The sequence below is a fragment of the Brassica napus genome, chromosome A7 (genome assembly GCF_020379485.1).
Source record: "Brassica napus cultivar Da-Ae chromosome A7, Da-Ae, whole genome shotgun sequence".
Taxonomy (NCBI): domain Eukaryota; kingdom Viridiplantae; phylum Streptophyta; class Magnoliopsida; order Brassicales; family Brassicaceae; genus Brassica; species Brassica napus.
In genome coordinates, this window is record NC_063440.1 from 7,919,708 (window position 1) to 7,946,579 (window position 26,872).

The 26,872-nt window shown below is 30.1% G+C and overlaps 3 protein-coding genes across 10 annotated transcripts; 2 read left to right on the forward strand and 1 right to left on the reverse strand.

Moving 5' to 3' along the window:
* Positions 1–936: 936 nt before the first annotated feature.
* Positions 937–4,118, reverse strand: LOC106367681. Its single transcript, XM_013807510.3, has 4 exons — positions 3,694–4,118; positions 2,007–3,493; positions 1,784–1,919; positions 937–1,594 (listed from the first exon to the last, which is right to left on the reverse strand). Exons 2-4 carry the CDS (start codon positions 3,480–3,482, stop codon positions 1,047–1,049), a joined length of 2,160 nt encoding a protein of 719 aa, XP_013662964.1. The 5' UTR covers positions 3,483–3,493; positions 3,694–4,118; the 3' UTR covers positions 937–1,046.
* A 4,936-nt stretch (positions 4,119–9,054) lies between these two features.
* On the forward strand, positions 9,055–13,468 carry LOC106364823 (rho guanine nucleotide exchange factor 8). Of its 2 annotated transcripts, XM_013804315.3 has the most exons (7): positions 9,070–11,095; positions 11,196–11,312; positions 11,418–11,572; positions 11,652–11,726; positions 11,933–12,205; positions 12,400–12,720; positions 12,810–13,466. In XM_013804315.3, the coding sequence occupies exons 1-7, from the start codon at positions 10,843–10,845 to the stop codon at positions 13,179–13,181; spliced, it is 1,566 nt and encodes a 521-aa protein (XP_013659769.1). In that variant the 5' UTR covers positions 9,070–10,842; the 3' UTR covers positions 13,182–13,466. The 2 variants fall into 2 exon arrangements, with proteins under 2 accessions (XP_048592474.1, XP_013659769.1); XM_048736517.1 differs by having other exon boundaries at positions 9,055–11,095; positions 11,196–11,572; positions 12,810–13,468.
* Positions 13,469–22,431: 8,963 nt separating this feature from the next.
* LOC125576436 (E3 ubiquitin-protein ligase RSL1-like) lies at positions 22,432–24,986 on the forward strand. 7 transcript variants are annotated; one of them, XM_048736520.1, is made up of 5 exons: positions 22,440–22,948; positions 23,133–23,173; positions 23,357–23,514; positions 23,920–24,573; positions 24,700–24,986. In XM_048736520.1, the coding sequence occupies exons 4-5, from the start codon at positions 23,969–23,971 to the stop codon at positions 24,842–24,844; spliced, it is 750 nt and encodes a 249-aa protein (XP_048592477.1). In that variant the 5' UTR covers positions 22,440–22,948; positions 23,133–23,173; positions 23,357–23,514; positions 23,920–23,968; the 3' UTR covers positions 24,845–24,986. The 7 variants fall into 7 exon arrangements, with proteins under 7 accessions (XP_048592481.1, XP_048592480.1, XP_048592477.1 ...); XM_048736521.1 differs by having other exon boundaries at positions 23,362–23,514; XM_048736524.1 differs by having other exon boundaries at positions 22,432–23,173; positions 23,930–24,573.
* Positions 24,987–26,872: the final 1,886 nt, after the last annotated feature.

A 26,872-nucleotide genomic window follows, 5' to 3' on the forward strand; every position in this document is an offset into this window, starting at 1 on the left:
TTTGAAGACTCAGGAATATAAGATGAAACAAATTCTTTGAAACCGTGCAATGCAGCAGGATACAATTTATAGCCAACTAGTGGAGGATCAAACCAAGTTTAGTGTTTTTTTTTTTTTTTTTGTAACAACCAAGTTTAGTGTTTTAAAGATCTGATGTTTATTATCTTTAGGAGAATATGATGAGTCACATGAAATAAATCCACTCTCTGGTGTGTCTACCAACGATACTACAAAGCTAAAAAAAAATTAACGCAAAAGCATCCATAAAGAGAAGCTGGTTGAATTTGATGGGTTAGATACCAATGTAAGCATATGAAAAGTATTATTGAATGATTATTACAAAGGAACCAAATATATTAAGGACAATGTCAAATCTTATTTTGGACAAGTTAGATATGCACTAACATGTTATACATTTTTGTATTTAATGAGAACAACGCATATGCTATATCAGCAAAGAAAAACTTGAAATTATTTCATCAAAACAGTTCCAAAGGTATAGTTATCTTTTGCAAGATTTATAGATATAATTTTACTTTAGTGTTTAAAAGAGAAATTATTAATTCTACTCAATAATTGTTCTAGACACCTATAAGCACAACCATTCAAAATCTAAATCAAATTTTGAATAATCCAAAAATATAATAAAAGGATTTTATATAACATAATATTATTAAAATAGTAAATTGACTATCTCTACATTTAAAAATGTCCAAAAAAATTGTGTGATCAGGTGATTCTTGAGTTTGCTATTTGGAATTGTAATCATGGCATTTGCTTATTGCAACTACGAGTTAAGTGTGACCTGAATAATATTATCTTAAATTTAACAGTTTACCTACAACCTGCAAGTGAAATGGAATTTCACAGATTTTAGAAACTCTTACTAATTTTTGGGTCAGAATAAACTCTGCCAGGCTTGATGTTTCTGCACAATTTAACTCTGAAGTTTATAATCTCATTGCTACAATTATTGTTATATATAATTGGTTACAAAAGAACTGATTACAAAAAGAGGAAAACTTTTGTTATATTGGCTCAAGGGGTTAAGAAAAAATTTCTTGGATCAAACCAGACAAGATGAGTTTCTCTAAGTCAACTACAGCTTGATGAGTTTCATCGATCTGAAACTCACTTCTCCAACCCAAATCCCAAACTCCGCTTGTCATCTCTTTTTTCTTACTATATAGATCCTTCTCCAAGGCCATGTGTATGCTCTCTTTAACGAAGCTGCTCTGATTTAAAAACGTGTCTCTGTAACTTCTGAGGGAGTCAAACCCATCACAGACTTCCATTAACAACTCATCAATGTGCAAAGAGCTTCTCAAGAGACAAGTTGGTTCGGTAATGAGAAGAAGGCTTCTGCGTCTGGCTACTTCTTTGGCAAAGTCTAGTGCAAGTCTTTGGTCTGAGATTACACTGCTGTCTCTATCCTGACAGGTTCTTTCTTGGCTCCTGTTAGTGTTGGTTTTGAAGTCAAAAAGATTCTCTGCGTAGCTGATGAAATCTGAGGAGTTGGATAAGAATGATCTAAGAGAGGTTTCTTGCTGAATTGTGGGAGCACAAGAAGTAACTTCTCCGCTGTCGCAATGGCCTTTACAAGAACAAAAGTAACATAGACTATTATTTTATTTTATTTTTTTTTGTCAATTACCACCATATATTAAATCAAGTTTGGACCATAGGCTCTAAGTAACATAGTTTATATATATGAGGACATTTTTAAGAGAAACAAAATTTTGAAAACATCCTAAGATTTAAGAACTTTTGTGTAGTAACTAACCTTGAATGTGAAGCTCTGAAGAAGTGGTTTCCTCTGCAGAAAGTTGGTTTATTGATACACGCGTGTCTTGTGAAGAACTTGAGTTATTCTCTGAAGCGAGGTCATAATTGTCTCGTTGATGGAGTTTCTTCTTTGGCTATATGAGAAACATAGTTAATAAAAAATATTTAAAATTAAGAAAATGAAAAAATAATGCAATGAGGCAGTGACAAAGATTGCTTACACTTCGTTTACTAGCTTCACCAGGCTTCTTTAACCGACTATTACTTTTCTGCTCATCACTACTAGAGCTTGAGCTTGAGCTCAACCTGGAACGTTGATTCTTGTTTCTTGACATTTCTGAAGAACCATTTGATTTCTTGTGAGTCGAATGATTGGCAGGTGGCTTAAGAGCGCTACGTCTGTCTTTACCTTCACTGATATCTTCCTTCTTCACGTAAATCTTTTTGATGTTTTCCTTTGGTTTTCCTTGTCTTGTGACATTGCTCGGTGACAATAACTTCATCACCTTACCTTCATTCTCTTCTACTTTCCGCACCATTTTGTCTTTCTTAGTCGGACTCGATGGTAATTTCATTGTGTTGCTGCTGCTTGTTTTACTCCCTCCCTTGGCTTGATGATCTTTTCTCTGGTTGATGATCATTCTTGGATGAACCTCTCCTTGCATCCTCGGTTTCTTCGGTAAAACCGGTCTTTTGTTGCCCGGTTTTTCGTCTTGTACAACATTCACAGGTTTGATGAGTACTATACTTGAGGGATTCTCACTCGGAATCTCTTCAGGCAAAGAGTGTAAAACAGGTTTTCTTGTAGAGTTGCATCTAACAGTTTCAGGACTCTCTTTCTTCTTCCTCTTCAGCAGCTTCTCTTGTCTTTCTGGTGAGACATTTACAATAACTGGCTTATCGATATGTTTCACCGTGCTAATGTTCTGTACTTGAGGAGATACATCCAAACCCATAAGCCTAGCAATCAAACTTGGTGGTCTCCTTGGAACATCAGACGACGCAGACGATTTTGTGGAGCCAGAAACCATAGAAGATTGGCTTGAGCTCGTTGATGAGGAAGCAAAACCACTTCTAGCAACGCGAGTCTTCTTAGTCTCTGTATTACTTGTTTGTGGAAGAAGATTCTGCCTGTGAAAGCTTTCTCTTATCACGTTTCTTAGCTCATCATAACAATCTCTCGATGCTGCATTCTCTTGAACCATCATCCTTTTCTCAATACGCTCCCCGAATCTATCAGACATCGATCTCTGAAACCGCAAATCGCGACTTCCATCTTTACTAACCCTCCCTTTCTGCTTGTTATCAGCTTCTTGAATACTACTAAGCATAGCCAAAGACTCCTCCAAATCAAGCGCTCCTCTTAACAAACCTTTTGCTATATCCTCAGGCCTCACAGTCTCATAGCTTGACCCTTTGGAATATGAATCAATCGCAACGTTCAGTTTCTGAATCCCTTTGGATACTCTCAAGAGCTGCAATGAAGAAGAAGGAGCAGGAGCATCCTCTGTGCTCTTCCTCGGTGCCGTTTCGGATCTCTCTTTGGGTTTGGAAGGATGGTCAAATCTTTGGTTAGTACCACTACATATGCTATTATATCTCTGTTTCTTGATTGCGCCACGTTCAACAACTCCTCTTGGATCATCGCACATTATGAATGATCTGTAAACTCCTGATCTTAATTTCCCTTCAGGCATTGTTTTATACTCTGCCACAAGAATTCAAGAAACTTGGTCAAACTCTCATAAACATTTTTTAAGGATCCTTAAGACGGATCAAACACTAATTAGTTCTGAACTTTCGATCTGGTTTCACTATTGAAGCAGAGAGGGGAGAGAAATAAAAAGAAAAACATGTTTCTTGTTTTCTTGAAAATGAATGTAAATACAAAAACAAAGAAAAACTTACCAGAGCTGGAGCTTTTTCAACAGATCGTCTTCCTCTGAACCAAAGCTTGTCAGATTTTATCAAAAAATTCCCAAGAAACTCTGTAATGTGAACTCAAATGAAGAGATTACGATCAAACACAACGAACAGTCTTTATTGTTTGCACCGCCTGCAAGTGACAACAAGAAAGAGAGAGAGAGAAAAAAAAGAAAGAAAGCGAGTCAAACTCAAGATCCAACTTCTGATGACTTGGTCGAGGTTTCTTGAGTTTACACGATAGGGATCCTCTGATGTCAAGCGGATTCAATGTTTCTGCAGAGATTTTGTCTTAAATGAATTGAAATCTAAACAACATTGAATTTATCTTCATTTTTTCACTATATGAAGAGATAGGAAGATGAAGCGAAGGCTCCACGTCCGCATAAGTATGGTTTCAAAAAAAGACAATTCTACCTTCTGTTTTTATTTTACTAACCAAGCTTTTCTCTTGTTTCGTTTGTTTATTTGTTTAATCATCTATCTTATTAAAAAGGAACCTACGAAAATATATTGTGTATTATTAACGATTTATACCACTAAAATATGTGAATTCTTAGATATTCATTAAGAATAATGTTAAATCCATTTATCACTAATTTACTTATAATATCTTTTAAAATTTTAAAAATATTAATAATATGTTTTATTTTTAAATAGCTATAATCTGCTGAAAAAATATAACAAATTTATTAAGAAAAATAAAAAAATTATTTACCATAATTCATTAATTCGTAATTAGTAACAACAAAAATATATGCTATTTTATAATCGCAATCTATTCATTTAAGACAAAAGTAATATATGAAACAAAATATGAGGAAATTATATTAATATAATAACATAAATCTTTTTTATATTCATACATATAAAATATATTTATTTAAACTGAAAATAAATTTCATCATATCAGTTTAAAATAATTAAACTATATAACATTTATTAAAAAATTAAGATATTTAACATAGTTTAAAAAATTTTATGTCTACAACTATATATTATATACATCATAAACTAAATTTTATTATAAATAATTAAATTTATTCAACGCGCGGTCAGATCAGTGGATGTTAATAATCAATATTTCATAATTGTGCCAGATTTTTTAATTCTAGTCAAAATTATTAATTTTGTTGTGTTTCGAAAAAAAGTCAAAATTATTACAGTGCTACTTAATTTGCTGGCAAGAGAATCAAATGTTCAGTTACAAGAAAAAAGAGAGAGAGAATAAAATGTGAGCTAAAACAATAAAAAAGAGAATATTCTCTTTAAGTATAATAAAATATATTTGGGAATAACTCTGTTGGTTTATTTATTTATGAGCTGCAAACAGCCTTGGTAAGAAATAATAATTCTAAAAAGATCAAATCAATTCTATATTTGTAGTTTAGTTCTGATCCATGACACGTTGGATGTTCATTGGTATTAAACGGCAGGTTAAAATTTAAGAAGTATATAGTGTAAATGGTTTTTAAAAAACTTATAATTTGGAAGTTAGAAAAATTTGTATATTAATTTTTATAAATTTGAAGGACAAAGTCAAAGTTTTACTAATTTATGATATCGACTCTGGATAAGCCCATTTTTACAAGGGCTTCCACTAATCATAATGGTGATGATGTGTTGTAAATGATCAGGTAGGGTTAAACAAGTGGAGGATAAATACAAGAAAATGCAAACAACAAAAGACATTGGATTTCTTTACTAAATAATTGGGTGTGATCAATATTCCCATTTTAGAGAATCCATTTCAATGACACTTTTTGTCTAGTTTCTCCACAATTGTGCACATGATTAGGTTAACATTTATTGAAGAATATCACAATTCTTTATTATTATTGTCCAACGGCCTCTCAATTTATATCTTAATACATTAACTCAATATAGTTTTGTGTACATGGGTCATTAGTTATAGTTAATTTTAGTGGCGAAACTAGACAAAAGAAGTTTGCTAGTTGCGATTCCAAACCTGAACATGAGTTTAAAATTCATACTTTAAGATGAGTTTTATAATTTCTTAACAATGGTATCCACTTCTAAAATCTCTGTTTATACTTTTGCTATAAATCTGAGGAATAAGATAATTCCATCTCTATGTAATTGTATAGTCAATTTCAATGTAATTGCTTCATTTCCCTAACAACCGGTAAACAATAGTGGTCGATGTTTGACCTAAACAAATCGGTAGCATTAAAGAAAGGAGGGACTTTTCAAATTCAAAAGTAATGAAATGGAATGAAGTTTTGAATTTAACACATTTATTAGAGTTTACAGAAGTCGGAAACACATACACTGAGTATGACCCGTGACAAGAAATAGCAAACAAATCAATTCAAAAATTACCACAATTATGTTTTCTTATTATTTATACTTTAGCTATGTGATGGGGACTTAATCATTATCCGTGGGTCCGTTCCATTTGATCCACGGATCAGTAAAATTTCAACCGCGAATATTCGCCAACCTGCAAAAATTTTTTAAAAAAAAAATTTAAGAAAAAATAATATTTTAATAATAATTTAAAATTATTTATTTAATTTTAATTATAGATCAATTATTACTATTATTATTATTTTTCATAAAATATTTAAAATAATAGTTTTATTATTATAATAAACATCACCTGTTATTCTTATTGTGGGTCAAACAGATCAAATTTTTGAATAAAAAAAATCATTCAATCCAGAGGTTTGCGGGGCGGATTTGATCTGTAACCGAAAACTAGGTTTTTTTTAAAAAAAACTTTAAAAAATGTGTCAGAAAAAAGTCATTGATTTTTATCAGTAGTTATAAATTACTGAAGGACTGATTTTTTTTTTTTTGAGCACAAGGATTGTTTTTTTTTGTGCCACACCAGTGGATTGATTAAAATTTGAAAATAAAGGTGGAAGAGAATTAATATAGTCACATGGTTCTTGCAAACCATGACCGCCTTTGTGGCGCAATAAATGCAGATGCCATTCTTTAGTTACTTTGGGTGCAAGCGTGAAATTCTTGAAAGTTTTTATTTTATTTTCATATGTAGCAAAGTTGAATAAAGACCAGTCATGTGCAGTGTTGGCTTTGGATTCACATTACATACTGAAAGGTTTCTCATTCATTTAAATTTTGTACAACCTAAATTTGTATGAAATGAGTTAATTTACTCTATTAAAGGAGGATATAACAAGGCCATGAAAAGCTAAAAACAAAAAATATATTGATAAATGAGATATGCATCCTACTTGGTAGTGAATTATGTACATATAAGAAGATAGGGAGTCTTGATCTAAGCTAAAATCAGGCATGGACAAATTACAATAACCGTAAAATCAAACCAAACTGAAAAGAATTATGAAGTACTGAACCGGATTATCATAAATATATAGTTTTCTAAAACCATTTTGGATGTTCGAATCAAACCAAAACCAAACTGAAAACCAAATGGTTATCTGAATAACCAAAATATGATTCTGTTTTTAAAATATAAGCTATATTTAGATTTAAAATAGCCAAAATATATTTCATAAATCTACAAATATTAGGCATGCATAGAGAAAATAATCCAAACTAACCATGTATTACACAATATTTTACCCGAAATATCCTAAATTACCAAACGAGCCGTAACCAAACATATAGCCATTTTGGTTTTTAGTCGGACTCCAACTTCACTACCCAAACTGAAGTAAAAACCAACAGAATTTAATCAAAATCGTTATGAAATGATTCTTTATATATATACATATATATATAATATACCCAAATATTTGCAAACCAAAATACACAAATCAATTGTAGTTGTTGTGTTGTTACGAGAGTACTTTGATTTTTTAACTAATTAATTTTAATAACTAGATTTTGATCCGCGCTTAGAAAGCGTGGATTTTTGGATTATATTATAATACAAAGTTTTATTATACCGAAAAATGTAATTTTTAACAGTTGTATAATATACGAATTAGTTTATTTGAGACTTTATATGTACACTTTTATGTAAGTTTCTTTTAGGCATGAAAATTATATCCGGATCAAAAAAAACAAACCGAACCGACCCGAAAATATAGGTTTAGTTCAGGTCCAGAGAAGATAATCTATTGGGTTTTTTTGGACACGCATGTCTTTGTTTAAGTCTGGGTCCTACCCTAGACCCAATCATAAATATATTGTATTTATTAGGTATATTTGGATATTTCGAATATGTTTTCGGTATTATGGATATTTTTTTAAAGTTTTCGGTTTACAATTAGATAAAATTTCAAATTAAAAGAAATTGAGTATTTTTCATTTCATTGTGTCAGATTTTGAATTTTTAGGTATTTGATTTTTTTGGGTATTTGTTTAGAATTTTGAATATTTTTCAGATTTTTTAGATATTTTGATTTTTTTTAGGATCCTAAATACCCGAACATATGTGACCCATTACGTCCATATTAGGTCCAACAACCTTTTGATATAGATTTTTAACGTTATTGCACAAAAACATGGTTGATGAAATATTTTTCTGAGTAAATGTATCATAAGAAATAATATTAGGATATGTTAAAAATATTTTAAATATTGTATGGTTAGAATGATTAATGGTATTACCAAAAAAAAAAATAGTTATACATGACTCCAACAATTTTTTATATTAAAATTTTTAAGACTATTAATCTTTTAATAGTATTGATTCGTTTTTAAGTGAAAAGTATATAAAAGTATAATATCTAAACCAATAATTTTCAAAATTGTGAATATTCAATACTGATATCGCAAAGTTGGGTTAACTTTAACAGAACCAATGAATTTCTACATTTTTGTGAAGGTAACATGAATATTCAGAAAACTCATTTTTAAATATGAAAATATCTATCAAATAAAGACGGTTGAAAGTTTAGTATATGATATGTGATTTTAGTAGAAAAGTTTATATATGATATGATTACTTTATTATAAAAGAAAGAGGAAGTTAGAATGTGTACATATATGTCGTGTAACTTCTCTTTCTTTAAATCATATATTATATGATAAAAGTGATAATATAAAACATTAGTTTCAATGTTTTTACGATTAAAAATCAAAATGATAAATATAATAATAATAGTGATTAGGATTTAGGAATGAGATTTGAATAAATAAATGAATTGAACAAATTATTGTTAAGGAAATATATGGTAACATATTGTTAGTCTAAATTTAAGGTAAGACAAAAAAAATAAGATAAATGAAAGGGTCCAAACAACTTTTATAGCTAGATTTTTTAAGACTTTTTCCCTTTTAATAGTATTGATAGTTTCATGAGTTTTATATTTTTCATAAGCAATATATATATAGACCTAATCATTTGATTACCTAGAATACAGTATATCATTCACCTATATTAATGCGCTAAAAACAACTACTTTTGAAACCAATTCTCATAATAAAAGTGTAGTTTCCGTAGTTGCAAGTATAGCATATTATTGTAGATTATAGCTCATTTTAGTTTTTTTATCTTTATGATATAGGCGTAAAATATAAGGTTTTATTTGCTAACATAAAATAGTATTTATAACTGTTTCGAAATTTTTAATCTGTAAAGTTGTTTTAGAAAAAGAAAGGAATTTGTTTTGCCAACTACACCAAATATGGTGTAATATGGTAGAAACCATCCAATATTTCAATGTATTAGAATATGTCGATAACTATACCATGTTTATGTTAATATATGCCATATATACAAAACAACAATTAATACGGTGACAACAACATCATAATCAGGTTAATTAATTTTAAGCTTAGTTAATGGGATTAATCTGTAATATGATAAACTTAAAACCAACTAAAGCAAGCCCGACCCGACCCAACTTACTAAATCTGACCAGACTGCGATTTACCTTAGGATTTTTCCCAAATAAAAAATTATGGATTATAAAGAAAAAAATTGATTTGGGGGGAAAAGAAGTCATGCTGAGAGGGAAATAGTCAATTTTAGAGACATAGAGAGTCGATTCCTTTAATATTCCTTCGTAACACAAAGAGAGTGAATTGATTTTCTTTAGAGAGAGAGAGACACACACACAATGAGGTAACAATGTCTTTCATAATGAGGTAACACATACTTGCCATACAACAGGGAAGTGTGAACTCATCAAAATCCCTGTCATTCTCGAAACTATGTTGGAACAAATCATAAAGAAACCTGATATGAATGCTCCAATGATTAGAGAGGAGTTGAGGAATAGGTTCAACATCATAATCTCTTATGAGTAAACAAAGATAGCTAGGCGTATTGTTCTTGAGAAGCTTCAGGCTTATGAACCCTAAAAGAACTTTTCTTATGAACCCTAATTTTTTTTATTTGGGCAAAAATAAGTGACTTTAATCCAACACGTGTCGGGTTTAAGTTAATCGGTTTTAAGTTTATTATATTACAGATTGACCCCATCAATAAGTCATAAGATCAATTAAACTTGATTATGATGTTGTCACCATATTAATTGTTACTTCATATATGTTACAGGTATTAACATAAATGTTGTGTAATTATCAATATATTCTAATACATTGTATGATTTTCACCATATTATACCAATACTTGCTGTAGCTGGCGAACATTTTTTCCAAAAAGAAAGATTTAAGCTTATTTTTTTTTCATTTGCATTTCCACAGAGACTTTTTAGCTTAGTAAACTCAAGGCATATGTGCTTCAATCAAAATTCTAATTGACACTAATTTGAATAGTGATTAAGTTTTAAAAAAATTGGAAGACAACTAAATACTCTATCTGATGAGTGGTAGGTCTCCATCTCCCATGAGGATGTTGAATCAGTTGCGGAGTTTTATTGTCTTTTCCGTGCTTCGTGGATCACCACTCTTACCTCAAACCATCAATTTATTTCTAACACGAAAGAAAAGAAAATAGATCCTAAAAAAAGCTAACATCCTAAATTTTGATTTACTAATTTCTTATTTGGAATGTTTTTAATCCTTAAATCCAAGACAAACGTTTGTTTTTAATAAATTTGTTTAATTTCAAAACCAAAAGAGAGAGATTTTTGGTCTGTTATATGTTTGTAATAACGACCCGTCAGTACTTCTGTAAAAGTTGTATTATCTTTAGATCAGCTGGATTTTAAAGGCATAAAGGTGTTTAACTTGCGAGGCAAGAAAACAAGCGAACGTTGTCGTACCATGGTTGCAGCGTTGGAACGAGGACTAAGCGCTTCTAAGTCATTCAATTTCAAAAGAATGTTTGAATCATCATCGACAAAACATCAACAACCTCAAACAATTGTTATAGAGAACGGAGATTCACATCTTGTCGAATCCAACACGCCTGAAAGCCAAAACTCCGATAGCTTGTCAGAAAGCCCCGTTGAGAGCATCCCTCCGATGATTTCTCCTCTTAACCGGCCAGGAAAACGACCTGATAGACAACAAGCAGGTGGATTTTTTTCGTTTCCTCAATATATAACTTGTTAATCAAGCTTGGCTGAGTAAAATTGTTTCCTTGAGAAACCCTAATAATACATAAAATATTGCAGATACGGAGATGTTGAAGGACAGGTTTGCGAAATTACTTCTTGGAGAAGATATGTCCGGTGGCGGAAAAGGTGTATCTTCTGCTCTGGCTCTTTCTAACGCCATCACAAATCTTGCTGGTACATCTTTTTCTTTTAACTTTCCTCGTTTGAAGCAAGTGACTATTGAGGTAATCTTATTGATTTCTGTATATTCTGATGATCGATGGTGCAATCGATTTTCAGCGTCTATATTCGGAGAACAAACAAAGCTACAACCGATGCCGCAAGATAGACAAGCAAGGTGGAAGAAAGAGATCGATTGGTTGTTGTCTGTGACCGATCACATCGTCGAGTTTGTTCCTTCTCAGCAAATGAGCAAAGATGGAGTTTGCACCGAGGTTTGGATCTTATCAAAGGAAAAAAATATTATTTCTACCTTTGTTAGATAGATTAATAATGTTTAATGATTTTATGTAGATTATGGTGACAAGACAAAGAGGTGATCTTCTCATGAACATCCCAGCCTTGAGAAAACTCGACGCCATGCTCATCGTAAGTGTTTCCATTTGTGTAATCGAGTTTGAACTTATTTTCTATAGCAACAAACCCTAAGAACTTTTGAAAAAAAAAAAAAAAAGAACTTTTGAAAAATAATACAGAAATTCTAAAATTTGTACTATATTTTTCCTCTATATTTTACCGTTGATAAATCAGACATAAATGGTATGATGAATTAATGGTGATGAAAACATGTTCAGGATACACTTGACAATTTCAAAGGACACAATGAGTTTTATTACGTGTCGAGAGATTCAGAAGAAGGGAAACAAGCAAGTAATGCTAGGTCAAACGACAAATGGTGGCTTCCTCCGGTGAAAGTTCCTCCAGGCGGTTTATCTGAACCGGCTAGGAGAATGCTTTACTTCCAGAAAGATTCAGTCACACAGGTCCAAAAAGCTGCAATGGCCATTAATGCTCAAGTTCTCTCCGAAATGGCAATACCCGAGAGCTACATCGACTCTCTCCCGAAGGTAAATAAATCATTGATATTATATGGAAGTGATGACTGAGTAATACTAATAGAACGAAATAACACCATATTTATACAGTAGTTTACAACTAGGGAAATATTGACAGAATCTTATTTCTATATATACTCTATTATTTTTCATTTCTCCCTTTGTTGTTTTATATTTGGCTTTTGAGCTTTGGTTTCTGTTGACAGAACGGAAGAGCTAGCCTTGGGGACTCGATCTACAAGAGCATAACAGAGGAGTGGTTTGATCCAGAGCAGTTCTTGTCAATGTTGGACATGTCGACAGAGCACAAAGTGTTGGATTTGAAGAATAAGATTGAGGCATCTGTTGTGATATGGAAGAGGAAGCTTCACGTGAAGGACAGCAAATCTTCATGGGGATCAGCAGTTAGCTTGGAGAAAAGAGAATTGTTCGAAGAGAGAGCAGAGACCATTTTGGTCTTACTCAAACAAAAATTTCCCGGTCTTCCTCAGTCTTCTCTTGACATCTCCAAGATTCAGTTTAACAAGGTAAATGCAAATCAGTTTAATAATTATCAATGTAGACGACTTAGGTGACAAGAAACAAAAGATTAATATAAACTATTTGTTTGGTTAAGGACGTTGGACAAGCGGTGTTGGAGAGTTACTCGAGGATACTTGAGAGCTTGGCTTACACGGTGATGTCGAGGATAGAAGATGTTCTTTACACAGATTCTTTGGCACTAAAGGAAACTTTATTGGCTGAAGAAACATCAGATGGTGGGAGAACAACGGAAACGGATTCAGAGTCAGCGGGATCTTCCAACTCGGGGGAAGAAACCGAGAAGCTTGACCCACGCTACTCTAAGACCTTGTTGGATTTCATGGGTTGGAGTGACAATAGTTCCAAAAGCAGCGATAAACCTACTAAATCCCCAGGTCTTACGCCGAAAAAATTCTCCTACTTGGAGAATTTGAATGGTTTTAGAAGTCCCAAAGCTAGACATTGATCATGAAAATCTAGGGATCTATGTGTGATACAAGTACAAAGAACATAAAAGTAGCAAATGGATTATTTACACCCTTTCCTTCCTGCAGTCTTCCTCGGATAGAGAAGTCTTTAGCTTAAGGGGTTAAACTCTTGAAAAGAAGATAACTATATCTCAATTGTACATGTTTGATCCAGAATCTTTAAATGTTGCCTTTATTGTTTTTGACTTCCAAAATTGTGGATACTTAATGAGAATATCTGATAATATCCCCTATATATTATTTGAGAAGCATTATAACATTTTTTTGCAGCCACATGTCATCACTAGAATGATTCTTAGAATCCTTAGAGAAATATGTTGGTCCATCTAAATATATAATAAACTTTTTATTAAACTAACCATAAATACATTATTAATGTGCTTCATTATTTTCATAAATAAAATTACGGAATTACCTAATATGGCTAAAATATATATGACAATTAATGACTTTGAATAATAACGATTTGATAAAAATAAGTGTATGTTATATTATATTTGTTTAAATTTAAACTATTAAAATAAATTAAACAATCATAGTAACCATTTAATAAAAATTAAAAAAATTCTTTATATGTTGTATTTTGAATTTTTAAAAACGAATATAAATTAGTAAAATCCTTAAGTTTCACATTCAAATTTTGTGATCTATGCTTTAAACTTTTTGTTATGACATGATACAAATAATTAAAAAATCATATAAGTTGAAAGTGTCATTTAATAAGTATTAAAAATAATATATATATAAAAATATATATGTATATGCATATTAAATTATATGTCATATAAGAAAATAAATAAATATCTTAATTTTGAAATTTACTTTTATCAAAAAAAATTTGAAAAAATATTGACAAATTAATTTTTAAAAATATTATAAATTACATAAACTATTAATCCCACAGTGAAAATTTTGTTATCAGTAATTTAAATTTTTTGCTATAATAGATACAAATGATTAAAAAAAACATGAACAAAAAGCATCATTTAATAAATATTAATATTAAAATATACTATATATATGTTACTATCATTTAAATTTAATTATATACCATATCAAATAAAAAAAATATTCTTTTGGATTAATAAAATTTATTTATATGTTCGCACCAACTTAATTATATAGGTAATAGTTACTGACTTTTTAATTATTCAATGTATATTTATTGTTTCATAATAGGTTAGAAGATATAATATATAAAATAATTTATATATATAATGTTCATCCCGCGCAAGGCGCGGGTCTTAACCTAGTCCGATAATATTGGATAACACCACAAAGTATCCAATTATGTTCTTTATGATATTTGCAAGAGGTTCTTTTGATATTTGTCCGCGTATAAAATAAAGAAAGATCTCTCTATTATCCCCTATATATTAATTGAGAAGCATTAAAAAAATTAGAACCTTAATCTCTTATATATTAAAGAGAAACATTATAATATTTTTTGTATCCACGTGTCATCACCACAATCATTCTTAGAATCTTTAAGAAAATATGTTGGTCCATCAAAATATATAATAAGTTTTTTATTAAACAAATCATAAATTGATTATTAATGTTCTTCATTGTTTCCTTAAATCAAAATAACGGAATTACCAAATGTGGCTAAAGTATATATTGCAATTAATGATTTTGAATAATAAATATTTGATAAAAATTAGTCTATTCTCTAACATTTTTCAAATTTTAACATATTAAAATAAATTAAAAAACCATAGTAACTATATAGTAAAAATTTAGATTTTTCTGTATATGTAATATTTTGAATTTTTAAAAACGAATATAAATGACTAAAGTTGTCAAAAATCTCACATTGAATTTTTCATGGTTTAATTTTTTTTTTGTTATAACAAGATATAAATGATTACAAAATTATATAATAAGAAGTCTCATTTAATAAATATTAATATATTAATATTGTTTAAAATAAATTATGTACCATATAAAAATACATATGTATTTTAATTTCAAAATTTGCTTTGATTTTTTTTTGATAAAAATTTTGAACAAATATTGACAACTTGATATTTAGTTTTAAAACTTTTCATAATGTTTTTAAAATTATAAATGACTAAAACTATTAAACATCCCACAAAACAAAATGTTATCTGTGATTCAAAATTTTGTTACAAAAAAATACAAATGATTATAAAATATTATTTAACAGATATAAATATTAAAAATTTACTATATATATATATATGTTAATATCATTACAACTTAATTTTATATCATATAAAATAGAAAAAGTGTTTGTTTGAATTAATAAAATTTATTTATGTGTTTGCACCAATTTAATCATATACGTAATATTTACTGAGTTTTTAGTTATCAATATATATGTATTATTCAATAATATGTAAAAGAACATATAATACATAAAATTAGTTTATATAATATTTATTCCGCGCAAGGCGCGGATCTTAACCTAGTTTTGCATTAATTAAAAAAACCCCAATCCTAGGTGGCACTTCTAAATGCCTTCTAAATTCCATTTCAAAGAATTCTAGAGCATCTAATATAAAGTATAGTTTAAAAATATACTAACAACATTATATAACCCAAAGTATAAGAAATGTGCATTCTTTCCTTAAATAAAAGCTACGAAATTACCTAATATGATTAATATATATATGACAATTGACTATGAATAATAAAGATTTGATAACAATTTTTGCATCCTTCTTCATTTTTTTTTAATTTTATATTATTAAAAAGATTAAACAATCACATTAACCATATAATTAAAAATAGATTTGTTTTTCTTATATGTTATAGTTTGATTTTTTAAAAATGACTTTGAAATTACATAAATGAGGAAACTTTATATGTTATATTTAAAAAAAATTAAAACGACTTTAAATTACAAAAATAAAGAAACTTTATATATTTTATTTTTCTTACATGTTAGATTTTTTCTTATATGTTATATTTTTAATTTTTTAAATGACTTTAAATTACAAAAATATAAGTTTTTCTTAGCCAAACAACTAAAAGCATTAAAATAACATGTATCAATTCGATGGTTGATCTGAAACTTTTTAAAACCAAATGGAGGATAAATGTCAAAATAATTCAACTGTATAAACAATACTGTTCAATTTTTTTCAAAAATGTGTTCGATGGAAAAAAATAAAGTTTTTATATCATAATTTGTTTACTGTCCAATCTGATCAACCCATAATATATTAATCATAGTTTAGTTTCACCATTTTTAATAAAAAAATGATCCGGTTCATCTAGGGGTGTTCAACCTGGATATATGTTCGGTTTCGGTTCGATTTTTTCCGTTTTTCGATATTTTGGTTTATGATAAATAGCTACCACATTAAAACCATATTTACTTTGGTTTGGTTTGGTTTATATACCGTCGGTTTTCGGTTTATTCGGTTTTATATCAATATACCAAAATACCATAAATTTGTTTTAAAAAAAGAGTATTTTATGGATTTTATTTATATTATTAGATATTAGTTTTTATATAACATGAAGATATTTCGGTTTTTACTATTTAAAATATTTAGTAAACATATTGAGTTAATAATTATAATAATTTTTACATAATAGAAATTAGTAATCCATAATATTATAAATATAAACACTCATATTTGTTAACAAGAGGGTAAACGTTATGTTTTATTTAATTTGATAAAAATAAAACATAACTTTAACTTAAAACAAAATATTAAGTTACTAAAAACAACGTTTCAATATAAAAATTAAATTAATAAAATAAATTATGTATATATTCTTAATTATATTATAAACTTTACATATAATTGTACTACAATATTTTAAATGATCGGTTTATTCGGTTTATTCGGTTTGATCGGTTTATATACCAAACCATATCCATATACCACGGTTTTCAAAAATGACATACATTCAGTATATTTTGTATTACCAAGTCCAAACCACTTTCTCTATTTCGGTTCGGTTCGGTTTTAATTGGTCTGATTTCACCGGATTGAACACCCCTAGGTCCGTCCATCAGAAATAAATTATATAATAACAAAAAAAAAATATTATATATGTATAAATAAAATAATTATATATAAAAAAAAATTATATATAATATATACAAATAAATTCACCATGCGGAACGCGCAGGTCTTATCTAGTTTTAACTTAATACATTGCTTGTATCACAATACTACTTTGTATGTTATTGGTGTTTGTATTTAATATAAGCTTATGATGAATCGCTTTGCGCGGGATAAGATGTCTACATTAAGGTTAAAATTATATATTATAATTATGTATAACATAAGGTATACTTTAAGCGATAGTTAGATAGAACTAAAGGTATGATTGTTATCAGGGACGAAGCCAGAGACTTTTTATGATGGATGCACTAATATTAAAATTTGATATATGGTGTTTGCAAGTTTGAGAAGAAGTTTTGGAAAATAATTTTTTTAATATTTCGCCTATCATGTTGTGGTAGTTATGGATTTAGGGGTTTAACAAATAAAATCGAAAAAAAGTGGATCAATAACATATTATAAGCAAAACAATAACTGTGTAAAATAAAAAGAGGTATAACTCCTTTAAATTCAGAAAACATAGTTGCATAATAAAAGAAATTGAAGGTTATTCGAGACCCTCTAAATTGTAAAGGTTGTTCCAGATGCGACCAGCACGTGAGACTTGCTAGTGGTTCATACCTGAAACTTTCTTCTCATCTTCAAAGTCGTCTAATGCAGAGTTCTCATGGTGGCGAAGGTGGTGACACTCGCATGCTTGTATTGCTTGCTCGAAAAGATTAATACACTAAGCCGAGACGATTTACAGTGATTCAATATCCTCAAAACAAAGATCACCTCATTGAGCAATAACAAAACCGAGTCCGACACATTTATTTAGAAATAAATTTTCGACGTCCTCTTTCAGTAATGAGAGGCGGTTTTCAAGGAACGTGAGTGCTCTGCTAAATGCATGAAAGTAGGTATGGAGAAAAGGGTTCTTTCATTAATACTTGGCATCGTACTAAAGTTTCATCGCTTTGTCGTCTATATGAATTTGTCGACTTAATGGCGATAGATCAGATGGATTACCGTTTTTAACAGAAACGTATAAACGAATAGGGAAGCTTTATTGATGCTATGATTATATTGAGAGGATTGATAAATCAACTAATGGAACTTGAAGCTGAAGGTTTATTTAAGTGTTCCGTCGAGAAAAGTGTAGATGATATGAAGTTCTTTTAAAGGAATGTTAGTGTGAACGCAATAAATTCACAGTTTTAGTGAGAAACATTCTCTGCGTGACACCTAAGCGTTTTACTAAATAAAAGCGTCTCGTGAAGTCATGTCACCACGTCACATTCCTTGCCAATAAACTTTTAAAAGTGCTTCTCTTTTAATATATAGGGGATTAAAGCATAATTTCTAATAAGATTCTACCTTAAAATTTTCAAATTATTTACAAAGGAATGTTATTTCCTTATTTAGATTTTTGAAATTTTATTTTGACCAAAAATTAAACACACGTAATATACCATTAGAAACTTACCTTTTTCATATATATTATATTCTCTCTTCTATTTAAAAATTATTCCGAAAGCAGAAAAAAATTAAACACTCTAATAACTAATTATAGTAACTTACATCCTATATATATAGTCGTGATTTCCAATAAAAGATTTCTACTATTAAGTTGTATCATTTTATTGACCAGCACATGAAATTCTCAATTAGGAAATTTTCAGCTTTTTGACATCAGGAAATCAATAGCATGAAAAAGAAACATAAAGTTAGACCCAACTTGGCTTTTGGTTTTAAAAAAATTAAAAAATTATATAATATAATTAACAACCCTACAATCTATATTATTAAAACCGAATTACCTTTTGGTACTATTTGGAAATTTAAATACTAGATTAAATGAAATTTTTTGGAAACAAGGATAGCAGATTAAATATTCTTTTTATTTACATATTTAGTCACTGTATTTCTTTCTCATTTACAGATTATGTCGTTTGGAAATTTGGATAGTAGATTAAATGAGAATTGTTTGGAAACATGGATAGCGGATTAAATATTTCTTTTTATTTACAAATATAGCCATTGCATTTTTTTCTTATTTACAAATCTGTCACTTCACTTAAAATCAAAAATTTAAATTAATTAATTACAATGCATTTTTATTTTTTTTTGCTGAAATAAAAACACAACCTGTAATATATAGTATATATTAATTTGCTACAATACAATTTTCAAGAAAACCAAATATCATAAAATTAATAATAATTCATAAAAACCTATTGTAAAAAATTAAATCATTTAAAAAAATCAATAGGTTAATATATGAATATTACAATTACATCAAATTGCATCAAGTTATAAAATTATAAATATAATATTACGTACATATAAAAAATTATTATCAAACATCTATATTATTGCTAAACCTTGGGTGCATTTATTTATATACTAGGTGACCGGTCCGCACCCTGTGCGAGTATAAGAACATGACCGGCCCGCATTCTGTGTTCTCTCGGTCCGTACCTCACGAGAGTGAACACAGTAACGTCAGTATGAAGAGGCAGATATTGTGTGTATGTATAATTGCAACGTCACAAAATATTTTGTGTGTTTACGAAGATACTTTCATTCAAAAAATAGAATAAATAGTGTATAGTTTTAGAAGTAAGAGATTTTATATTATCATTAATTAGAATTGTATTGTATATGTTTCGTAATTCTTTATTTTAGGTGAATAATATTATTTTTCCATAAATAATAAACAAACATTTATGTAGACATATTAAAAGAAAATATAATAAAAATCAAAATATTATCCATAAATAATATAAATTATGAAGTACATTTCTCGATAAAGAAAGAAAATTCAATTAGAAACTTGCAAATAATTAAATAATTTTTGTAAGCAATTTGACGGGTTAATATTATTTGATAGATTTATAAATTTCTAAATTTTATTGAACATGAAATAATATTAAATTGATATACCGTCATCGGTCTCCTAACTCATCACAACCCATGTAGCAAATACAAAAAATAAATAATTACAACAGTTTATTCATTTTAAAATTTGTATTTGAAAAAAAAAAGTAGATTAAAATTACGTACCGTAACTTTGAAATATTCTGAAAAACTTGTTTGTAGACAACATTCAATATTTTTGTCTGCGGCTTTCCTTTTTTACCAGTTATTAGGATTTTTAATCCAGATCTCGATTTAACTCTTGAAAGTGCAACTTTGCCTTGCATTTTGTAAACATTTTATAAATTATTTTAAAATTATGATAAATTTATTCTTTAAACAACGATAAATAATTTAAAAATATATTAATAAACATTTTTGGATTTTGTAATATTTAAAATAGTTATTATATAATTATATTCGAACACAGTTCATCAAGTAGAATATAAAACTATTATAATTATCTTATATAAAATTTCGTTCATTGTATTTTATAGTTTATAAATATTAAAAGTAATAAATAAAACATTATTAATCTTTCTATAATACTTCCAAGGCAAAGTGGGTGGCAGAGTCGATTCATCAAGTAGCATATAATACTTCCAAGGCAAAGTGGGTGGCAGAGTCGATGAAAGATGAGGAGCCTTTGCGTCTAAACACATTTTTCTTAGCACACAAGCATCATCGTCGTAATACCTTAATAGTATGAGAGGAGAGATTTGTGAATAATACTTTAAAGAATGAAAAGAGAATGTTTGTATTTTAAGACCTTGGGTGTCTCATATATATATACAGTCGATTTATTTCTCATAATGATGCACAATAAATAATGAAATCGTTTAAAGAAAGATATTAAATGTGTATTGTCAAAAAATGATTTGCATATGATATGATTTAAACTTGCGCAAGTAATCTATATTAGAAATGTAAGTTATTAAAAACAAACAATCTAATTAGAAACATTAAAATATTTTGTAAGCAATGTAATAAATATGATATCAACATGCGCAAGTTTACCGTTTGAATAATAAGGAAAGTTTTTAATATTTGTTTTAATTCTAAATCTTGCCAAGGGTAAACTAAATCGATAATATTTAATGATTTCAACTTACGCAATTAATCCATATTGTTAATAAGTGATTTGCATATTTAATGATTTCAACTTGCGCAAGTAATCCATATTAGAAAGGTAAGTTATTAAAAAAAAATTTTGTCAATAAGTTATTTGCATATTTAATGATTTTAACTTGCGCAAGTAATCCATATTAGAAAGGTAAGTTATTAAAAACAAACAACCTAATTAGTAGGGGTGGGCACGTTACCCGATATCTGTAGTGGCACCTGAACCCGATCCGAAAATGCATGTCAAGTTTTTTATTTAAAAAATTAACAAAAAGTTACATCCAATTTTTTTTTAAAAAAAAACTAAATTAATGCCTTTTTAGTTTTAAATTTTTATGTCTAAATCTATTAACCATTAAATCTATTAAAAATAAAAAATTAGTTAACTGAAAGTTATATTTTTAAATATAAGAAACTTGAGAAATGAAAATTTTAATTTTTTTTTCAAAATCTAAATATCCGAACCCGGTCTGAAATAACCGAATCCGAACTAAAAATACCCGAACCCGACCCGAAGTACAGAAATATCCGAACGGGTTCTACACCTCTATACCGAAATACTCGAAAATCCAAAATACCCGATCCGAACCCGAACGGGTACCCGAACGCCCACCCCTACTAATTAGAAACATTATAATATTTTCTAAGCAAATGTAATTAATATGATATCAACATACGCAAGTTTACTGTTTGAATAATAAGAAAAGTTTTTAATATTTGTCTTAGTTCTAAATTTTGCCCAATGCTAAACTAAATCGATAATTATTATCCCCTAGCTATATATGGGCTTAACGAAATCGATAATAGTTTTGGGCTTATCTACATAAGCGATTGATTAAAATAAATGAAAAATAAAATTCAAAAAAATTGACCAATAAAATTATAACAATTTTTCTGAGAAGCTATATATTAATGCCATGTCAGCAGAAATCACTAAAGTGACTTCTCTTTTAACGTATAGGAGGATAAAAAGTGTCAAGGTATTACATATGGAAGAGGTAACACGCTAGTTCAGAAAATAATGGAACAGTGAGGCCCATTACGAAGATGGAGACAGAAAGGGTTTGGCCTAGAAAGAGAAAAAGGAGATGACCCTGATAATGTAATTGTCGAATTGGGAAAAGTGGCCCAAGACGATGATGCCCAGATTTTTTATGACGTCTCGAATGTCTATTCAGTGCCATTCTTCTGAAACGAAACGAAGAGAAGAGAAACCCGAGGAGAGTAGATAAAGAAATCCAGGAACTCCAGTATCTAATTCAGTGAGAGCCATAGCTGCATGCAGTTGCTGGATTCTTCGGGAGTCTCCTGCCTGAAAGAGGATATCCTGTTTGTGATTGTCCGATTGATCATAGATAGCAGGGAGACAGGGCTTCTGAATGTTCCGTTGTCGCCAAATTTCTTAGATAACCATCTGCCAAGCAATCCGAGCCAAGAATTTGAAACGGATGGTTCCCAAGGGGTTTGTGATCGTGCGAGTTGTATCATCCCAAGAGTCAGAGGGGAGATTAAGACCAAGCTTCGACGACAACGGTCTCCAAACACTTCGAAGGAAGAAAATATGGTCACGAAATTCTAGGTGATTGTTGCACAAGAGGCAAGTTGGGTCTGTCGAGATTCCCCCACGAGAGAGTAAACGGTCTCGAGTTGGACAACGGTTGAGCAATAACCAGGTAAGAGTCTTATGCTTTGGAATTCCTTTTGTGTACTAGAACGAGGATCCTGATCGAGTCATAAATTTTGCTGATAACAAACTTGTTGATGTGAATGTGTTAAACGTTTACTAACACATGTTTTTCTCTTATTTGTTATGATATATTGTAAATAACTGAGAAACAATATTTTTGAATGAAAAAGAGAAGAATACATTCCAAAGCAATACGACAGACAATACAAAGGTTAGTAACAACCTTGTTTAGCATGAGCTGTTAAGTGTTAACTGTTTAGTTTGATTGTGCTCACGTAGCATGAACATCATGAGCGATTCAGTTTTATAATGCTGCATATTGATTGTTTACTTGTTTAGTTTGAATTTGATATGGCTTGAGCTTTAGCATGAGTCATATAATATGATCGTTTAGTGCAGGCAATGGAAGAACCCCGTCCCACGGCCGACCCGCTAAACCCCATACATTTTGCGGGGCAGGTTTGGTCAGCTTTTCTAGAGACCGCGGCCCGCTGTCCCGCCGAGATCCACTTGACAACGGCTGGACGGGACAACCAAATTACCATCACTAGTGTTAGTTATTCTTTCTTGTTCTCTGGTTAAATCTAGTGCTATTTTCAGCTTAGAGTGCAAGATTTCTACTTTCCGTGCTTAAATTTCTGTATATCCGAAAATCGATTCATATGTTTTTTTTTTCTAACTATAGTATGAAGTTATTATATTTCCCTTTCTGACTAGTTTCCATTTATCTATCGTTTCTCTTCCAGTAGTTTTCCTTTATTTTAATTTACTTTTTTTGCTTTGTCTCTTTTTATTAAAAAGTAAAAGAAGAAGGTTTTCTAAATGATATGGTTTTCCATAAAAAGCCAAAGGCCGTCGTTATTACTTTCCTTTTCCCTTTATTAGTTGTTCGATCTCTCTCTATTTAAAGAGACTCGCATACCCTTGTTTGATTGCACGTTCTTCTCATTGAATTAGGCACTCTTAGAGAAGAGAAGCTAGTTTCTGCCACTAAAATAAACTTGCAATGGAGGGAACACAAGTTTCTGAAATCCGGATTCATATGCCTGCTGAGAAGAAGACTTGTGGTATCTGTTTCGATACTGATTTTAACGCTGAGCAGATGTTTTGTGTTGCTTCTTGTGGTCATGAATTCTGTGTGGAGTGCGTGAAACGGCATATAGAAGTGCGGGTATTTGAGGGAGACGTACACATAAGATGTCCTTGTTATTATTACTGCAAGTCGAAGCTGACTTTTGAAAGTTGTGTCCACCTTTTGACACCTAAGCTAAGAGCAATATGGATACAAAGCCTCGAAGAAGAATCTGTTCCTGCAATAGAGAGAGTTTATTGCCCAAACCCCAAGTGCTCAACTTTAATGTCAAAAACCCGACTCTCCAAACAAGAAGATGGATCTATGAGATGCTGCTTCAAATGCTGGGAACCTTTCTGCATCGATTGCAAAGCTCCTTGGCATAAAAACTTGTCCTGCGAGGATTACAAGAGATTGTGTCCAATTCTTACAGAAGATGTTGTGCTAAACGTTTTAGCAAATCAGAAAAACTGGCGTCAGTGTAATAATTGCAAACATTTGATCGAACGATCGGGAGGATGCGACCGTGTAATTTGCAGGTATAATAATTCTCTAGTCACAATCTCTACCTTTTTTTTTGTCAAACAATCACAATCTCTACCTATTATTTACTTATTTGTAATCTCATCGTCCAAATAATTTTTAATCTAATGGTTGATGGATAGATGTGGATTCTCGTTCTGCTACACATGTGGAAACCATAGGTGTGTTTGTTACCCTGAAGATCCGGTAATAGCACTTTGGTGTTGCTTCGGTTTTGTCCTTTATTCATTAGCTTGCATTTATTTATTACTCAGCAGTCAGCACTGAGCTGTAGTTTGGAATATTAGATCGTTTGGAATATTGTTTCGTTATTTCTTCGGTTGCTTAACTTCTTTTTATTGTAAGCTAGTAGTTTTATATATTGATTAATTTTATAGATGTGATTTAATCATCTATGTTCATAAGATTATTTGATCTTTTGTATAAATAGACTATGTTTTTAGAAAATATATTTATCAGGTTAAGTTAATTATATAATTTGCATTTAAGAAGTGTTCTAAACACACGGCTGGTATGGCCGTATATACACAGTGAACAGCAGTATTCTCTACAAAGCCTCGAAGAAGAATCTGTTCCTGCAATACAGAGAGTTTATTGCCCAAACCCCAAGTGTTCAACTTTAATGTCAAAAACCCGACTCTCCAAACAAGAAGATGGATCTATGAGATGCTGCTTCAAATGCTGGGAACCTTTCTGCATCGATTGCAAAGCTCCTTGGCATAAATACTTGTCCTGCGAGGATTACAAGAGATTGTGTCCAATTCTTACAGAAGATGTTGTGCTAAAAGATCTAAAAACATAGTCTATTTATACAAAAGATCAAATAATCTTATGAACATAGATGATTCCGTTTTTTTTTTTTTTTTTTAGGAAGAAAACCCTAGCCGTCGAGAAAGAAAAAAAAGATTTTTTTATAGTTTCAAGCCGATGGCGGGAGGCTTCTATAGCTCCGTTATCGGCTTGTTTGATTCGTTCTGCTTCTCTTTCTTTGATTTGATTTACTCATCGTTACTTGGTTTGTTTGATTGTCAATTTGTTTTAAATCTGGCAAAGTTTTTTATTATTCTTTTGTATGCTTCTTCCAATGAATTTGGAGAGATAAAAGTTTCGGTTCAATTGAACCGTTTAGAAAAGTTAATTGACAGATCTACTGCGGATGGTGGCGACGGATCTTACCGGCTTCAATCGTTGATGGTTCTTCATGTGACAGTGATGGACTTCTTGCTGCAAACTATGGTTACTTTAAAAAGCAGCATCAAATTCTATGGAACGGTAATCTCTTTGACTCTATTATTATCAGTAGAGCAATATAAAGAGTTGTCTTATCTCAGTGGCTCCTACTGGAGTATTAAAAAGAGAGTGACAATCGTTCTCAATTCATTCTGAAGCGTGGTGTTTTTGGATTAATACGAAGATTATCTCTTTTGAGATTCAGCTTCTCCAAAAGCAATATGAAATTTTTATATGAAAATCTTTAGTTATCCATACGTAAGATGTGTTGTTAGTTTACTTTGGATCTCTATTGGTGTATCCCTTTTCTACTCTTTTGTTTTGATAATTCTCATTGTTTAGAACTTTTTGACTATAAGACTTAATAATACAATCCAGCGTTAAAAAAAAAACTATGTTTTTAGAAAATATATTTATCAGGTTAAGTTAATTATATAATTTGCATTTAAGAAGTGTTCTAAACACACGGCTGGTATGGCCGTATATACGGTGAACAACAGTATTTTCTACTGTATTATGATTGGCTGATTTTTAAATCTTATGTGGACACTTTCTCTTTTGAGCATATCTCTCTTTTATTTATTTATTATTGTATGTATTAGGTGTGTATCGGGTCGTTAACGGAATTGTTGCTTTATATAAATAATTGGAGATGTTGTGATATGAAGTGATCTTGCGCATGTGAATATTTGTAATTTTATTAGATTTATGGTAGGGTAAGATGTTGCGCTAGCATGTTCTGGGGAGAAGACGCTGTAGTAGAGATAAACAATCCAATTCCGAGATCAATGCATCATGACAAACAGTTCTATGTAGAGTGCGATAGAGAGAGAGAATGATTCAACCGTGACGGCACATTGAGTTTAGCGAGATAATACAGTCAAGTATAATGCAGATAAATAAATATTTTCGTAGGTTGAGTTTAGTGAATTTCTATATGTTCTATTTGATATATACTTCTCCGCTAAATATTGTTATAGTAATGAGTAGTTCAGCAAAGTCTTTGTTCTTTTCTTGTTATAATGGTTCTTTATACTTTGTAGCATATATTGTCAAATATGGGTT